The sequence below is a fragment of the Vigna unguiculata genome, chromosome 11, assembly GCF_037176805.1.
Source record: "Vigna unguiculata cultivar grain cowpea cultivar isolate G323 ecotype 2 chromosome 11, ASM3717680v1, whole genome shotgun sequence".
NCBI classification, from domain to species: domain Eukaryota; kingdom Viridiplantae; phylum Streptophyta; class Magnoliopsida; order Fabales; family Fabaceae; genus Vigna; species Vigna unguiculata.
The window spans coordinates 33,035,913-33,041,911 of NC_140802.1; the positions used below are offsets into that span (position 1 = coordinate 33,035,913).

The window sequence follows — 5,999 nt, forward strand, 5'->3', positions numbered from 1 at the left end:
TTTCTCTAGATGCTTAGGAATGACTAAACTCCTCTTTCATTGGGGTTGGATGTAATGAACTTGTACTCTCTGTAATTTTCTTATGCAATGTAATCTCTATCTTTGTTCATATGTGTTATCTCAATTATCAATATGCATGATGGAAATCTTTGTTATTTGGTTGTATCTAATCATTGGGAAATGAATTGGAACTTAACCATGGATAGAACAACCATGAGATTGGGTTCTAGGAATAGACGTAATCTTTAGGTCATTCTAGACATCGAATATTAATGCAAGTCATGTGTTAAAATAATTAAGGAATTAATGTTTTGACACATTGACTTAGAACTTGCTTATAAGGAATTATGGCTAGTATGATTATGATGTGAATGTTTGAGCAAGATAGAGAGATTGTGTAGGAAATATTGTGTTAGTATGGTTCATGAAATTCAAGCTTGGTGAAGTCTTTCCTAAATTATTCCATAATTTTAGTGTTTAACAATTTTTCATGTTTATCTTGAATTAAACCAATCTTTAATGTTGACATCATTGCTAAAATTAGTAAATAATTACAATTAGACAAACAAACACAAATCCCTTGGGAAAACGATACTTGGACTTCCATTTTACTACTTGTAACGAATTGGTACACTTGCCAAAGAGCTAACAATATCAAATAACATATATGAAAGATGTACGTAGATATTTTTCTTATTCATTAAAGATAAATATTATTTATTATTAAAACAAGGATATAAGAAAAAAAAAATAAGGTGATACACCTCTTATTCATATAATACTAAGTTAACTTCACCTCAAAGAACTAGAGGATTACTACGTTATTTGCACTTATCTAAGTCCTCTCAGCTCACTAGTGTTAAGAGCTCTCCCCTACAGGATCATCTACTCTTGTGTAACCCACAATCATAGTAGATAAAAACAAAACAACCACTAAAAACCATAGTAAGTTATTATGTTATCAAAGATTTTAACATCAAAAGACACAACCACACAACAACTTTATCAATTATATGCAAATTATGCAACTACAATTATTAAACATCGAATGACTACTTCCAAAAGACTTGGGTGTTAAATCAAACATAAAACATTGTACCTATCATGTGAACACTCAATAGATTTTGCCAAATGCCACCCTGGTTTTACTCGGTCATCAACACATCAAGACTTATGTCCTTATCACATGATAGGGTAAATTCACTATAATCCGCTACAATGGTTCTCTTTTCCCTAATTCTACAATATGAAACTCCACTAACTCTAACCCCTATATAATCTTCCTTTATGTGAGTTGGAATATCTAGTAGAGTCTAGATAATCTCTTTAAGGAGTCGTATATCCAAAACACTATTTAAAACCACACATATTAGCATTTGCCCCTTGGAACTACCACATACATATTTCATACAAAGCTATCATTCAACACATAGTAGATTTTGGACATTGCTTGGGCTCTATTCCCTTCATCACACCCAGGCTCTTCACAAACATCTCATTTTTACAGTCCAAAGTCATTTCCTTCTCATTGAGCGATCCTCCAATTTACCTAGTGAGAGTACATAGTAGCATTTATAAAACACATGCTCGCCCATCGACCCTCCTCACTCGCTTAGTGACTACCTCCAACAGCACTTGTTTAACGAGTCTTTTGGTCACTGATTGAGGTCGTACTTGACCAAATAAAACATGAAAATATAGTATACTCGATAAATTCAACCAAGGTCGTCTCTTAGTGACCAAACATTTCATTTAAAGAGCTTTTCAAATGCAATTCAACACAAAAAAGGGGGTTGGCAGATTCACAATGCTAATCAACATATTAAATTAAATGCAACAGTGATTAAAAATGTATTGACATGCTTGATTCAAACACAATTTCACTTATCAGAGCCACCAAATTAACACCTATGCCTTCTCTCAATCCATTAGATAATAACCCATTAAGCGAAAGTAACAATCTAGCTTCATTATACAATTAAGCAATGCATACATCCATGAATTTGTGTTAGTTAAGCTACATACATTAAGCATGAACATAACCTAACCCAAACATATGCAATTAATTTTTAAATTAAGCATAAACAGATGAACCACATGCATTCCCCGAATTCAGACAAATACATGGCAGATTTCACAAAACAAGCACAGCCTCAAAGCTTTATTACATTTTTCATCAAGGAGTCAATACACGAACTTAGCAACACATGGTAATAGAGCAATTAAACACTTCAAAACAGAATTCACCAAAATAGAACATCAAACCCTAACTTGGGTAATATTCAAAAGCAAATTCAAGAGCAAAATAGAGTTCTAATGGAATGAAAATGGTTGCTATGATATAAAAACTGAAAACCCCATACATGAGTGTTGTTCCAAGTCAATACAATGCACAAAACAAGATGCCCAAGCAAGCAAATGAGTTCAAAACATAAAACCCACATTGGCTGCTGTCAAATGTGCATAAAAACGCTAAAACCAAGTGCTAAAACGTGAAAAACGAAAGAAGGCACCTCCATGATCACCCACCAAAGCTTAGAAATGTGAAAATGGAGAATAGGGGAGAGAATGGTCACATCACAACATTTCTACATAATTACAAAATTGTCATTCTACCACTCAGAATTACAAAAATGCCACTATGGGCTGAAAAATGTTGGCCCAATGACGTGGATAGGCTGACTAACATGGCGCATATGTGGCAATGATGTGGAAATCACGTGACAACTCTCTCTTGACCTCAAGATAAATGTTCAAGCTCCAAAATATGCTCCACATAATACCTAAAAACAATTAGAAACAAAAATTAAACCAATTAATGTCAAATTACTCAAAATTCGGAATAATGGCCCAACGAAGCCTAATTGAGGAAAATGCACTAACAAAAGACAATTAAGCACTAAACAACCCTTAAGAATGACACAGAAAGACAATGAAATAAGGGAAAATAATGACTCATCAATCGCCCAACGATCCTCTACTGGAGCGAAAATCTCACATTTTCGGCCAGTGATTCAACCCTCGACCAACATTACCCTAAGTTATTAACTTTCAAAGATTTATTTTTGCCCAACGACCATTTTCATTGCCCAACGACCAAACCCCTGAGAGTCTGTCTTCACAGGCTCCCCTAATGAGTCTTAGCTCGCTAAGTGAGTGAAATGTTTGGAGCTCTCTATAATCCTACAATTTTATTTTTTTCTCAGCGGAAACATGCTCTCCCAACAAGTCTCCATAGAACTAGAAACCTACGAAGTATATCAGTTTGCACCAATTCATTTCTAAAGGATTCTTATCTCATTTATATACTAAAGTAGTTACTAATCAATTCAAAATAGATCTTGGAGTTAATCCCACCCAAATTAGTATACTTCCTCACATGCTTTACCAATTTCAAGCAGTTCTCCATTCACATCAAAATATCATAAAACATATAAAAACATAACCAAACATCTCAATCATATAATCATATAATCATAGGCATCATAAATCAATAATTCAATCATTCACATCAAAATCATATAATTGAAATCATTGACAAAAGCGACGACGTTTGAGGTGTTAGCGAGAGGAGCGACGATGCTACTGAGATGATGAAGAGCGGCGACACTAGCATTGCTGCGACGATGAAGAGCCACGGCGTTAGGTGTTGTGACAATGAGGAGCAACGACGATGGTGGTTCAATGAAAAATGAGGAGCAACAACAACGAACTTTCGTGGTTTAGTGGTCAAACAATGGTGGTTCAGTTGAGACAACGTATGACGATGGTGGAACAAGGGAGAAAGAGAATTGTGCATGCGCAAGCAAGTGAAAAGATTAAAACTTTTTAACCTAGCAGGAAATATAACGACAATAATTTAACTTAACCGTCGTCAAATTAGAAATACAACGTCGATCATTCAAAAAACTATCTCTGTTGAGCAATTTTGCATGTTTAACAACGATTATTTGAAAATTGTCGTAAAGTTCAACTTAATTACGATGTTGCTATGCATTCCTATTTTACTGCTCTAGTGATATAAACATCTTCATTCAGCATAGTGGTTAATGTTTTTTCACCCGTGAATATTAATAATAATAAAAATAAAAGTGTATTTGATATAGTATTTGATAGATAACGAAACATATTATCCAAAATTGATAATTAAAACATAGAGAAAGTGTTACTTAAAGTTAAAGGTGAACATTTACTTATGATAAAATAATATTATCGTAGTTAATGGAGAAGATAATATCTTGCCCCCATTTATATTTTGGATAAATATATAGAAAATGAAAATTTGAAAGAAAAACAAAAATGTGAGAATAAGAATTAAATAAAGGTTAAAATTAATATTTTAGTTTATAAATTCTATAGCAATTATCGTATTTGATTTTTAAATGGATGTTAAATTTGCATTTATTATTATTAACGTATTTTCCTTCACGTGGCGCTTTTTTATCTCAAAAATCTAATCAATAGATAAATATGACAAAAAAGGATAGATTTGGTATTTACGATGTAAAGGATTAAACTTAAAATCTTCCTTTCAATATGATAAAGCCGTAATAACTTATAAGTCTAAAATAAAACCAATTTAGAGAAAACAAAATTACTCGTTAAAAAGCGAAAAACTAAAAACAAAACTAATAACGGTCACCCAGTCTAAGAATTTTGGGTCAACAGAACTTCTTCACCAAACATTACCACTTCACATGTTTTACTAGTCAAATTTCTTCACATTTTCTTTTCTCACATAATTTAATATTATGAATATCCATAAATTCCCATGCTCATGGTCCTATTACAAATGGTTTATGGTTTAGGATATTAACAATTTTCACCAAAAAACAAAGCAAATGATATTGACAAATCAAATGAACACTCGTTGCCAATTCCTTTCTACATCAACACAAAGCGTAAAACACTGTGCATAACAGAACTGCGTACAACTACAGAATTCAACAGATTCTCTTTCTCTTAAAAAATTATTTTCAACAAACTACTAAAATCAGTCCCTGAATCCCCAACTTTCCGACCAAAAAATCTAACACAAATTAAGAAAGAAAAAGCACAATCAAAGAGACTAACAAAAATAAAAACAAATAAAAGACAATAAATGAACCGAGGTTGAAGTTCAATCAAAAGCATTTATACGATGTAAGCAAGTGAACGTGGAATTACACGAACAACAAAGGCACAGTGAACATGTTCTATTCTGTTACAGGTTGGAATTTGAAAACAGAACACGATATCTATCTACGATTGATTACGATTACGCGAATTCATGAATCGGAGCGAATCCATTGGCCGTTGAGCCACTCCTGGTGAACCCTAATTGCGGAGGAGGGGTACGCGATCTCCTCGTGAGTGGTGGAGAAATAAACGTAGTAGTGGTGATCGTCGACCTTGCCGGAGACCTGACCGACCCACCAGCCGTCGTTGTCAAAGGCGTCGACGCGCTGGCAGCGGGCGAAGGAGGAGGCGGCGGCGAGGGGCGGAGGCTTGGGGCGGAGCTCATTGGGGAAGAGGGTCTCGTTGAGGGGCCGGGACCCGTCGTCCTCCAGCAGCGTGTCGTAGCGTACGACGTAGAGGCCGTTGTCGAGGCGCGACACGACGGTGGCGAGGTAGTAAGAGCCGATGAAGCCTTCCTCGTTGCTGCACACCTCCACCTTGTCGCCGTGGCGGAAATTCACCTTCTTCCGCGGTGGTCGCATTGAAGAAGAAAAGGGTTCTTGAAGGTGCTGGGGAAGTTGAACACTGTTGTGAGGCAACGGAGAAAGTCTTGTTTGTTTCTGCTGATGGGTATTACGTTTATCTCTCTTTTTATATTGTTCTTCATTAATATAAGTATCTCATTATCTATACATAAAGATTAAGATATAAAAGATTTAATTCTCAAAATCAGTATATAAATCTTTAATAATACTTATTTTTTATTATTTCATTATTTGATAACATAAATATTCGTCAACGTAAATTTATTTTTTTACTTTCCAACGTTTTATTTGATTTGT

At 34.6% G+C, this 5,999-nt stretch overlaps 1 protein-coding gene across 1 annotated transcript; it reads right to left on the minus strand.

Moving 5' to 3' along the window:
- Nucleotides 1–5,112: 5,112 nt before the first annotated feature.
- LOC114170075 (protein AGENET DOMAIN (AGD)-CONTAINING P1-like) lies at nt 5,113–5,782 on the minus strand. The gene has a single exon (XM_028055556.2). It carries the CDS (start codon nt 5,697–5,699, stop codon nt 5,268–5,270), a length of 432 nt encoding a protein of 143 aa, XP_027911357.2. The 5' UTR covers nt 5,700–5,782; the 3' UTR covers nt 5,113–5,267.
- Between the last annotated feature and the right edge of the window lie 217 nt (nt 5,783–5,999).

What these genes read in the sequence shown, in the direction of transcription:
- LOC114170075 (XM_028055556.2), bottom strand. Translation starts at nt 5,699, where the DNA reads ATGCGACCACCGCGGAAGAAGGTGAATTTCCGCCACGGCGACAAGGTG.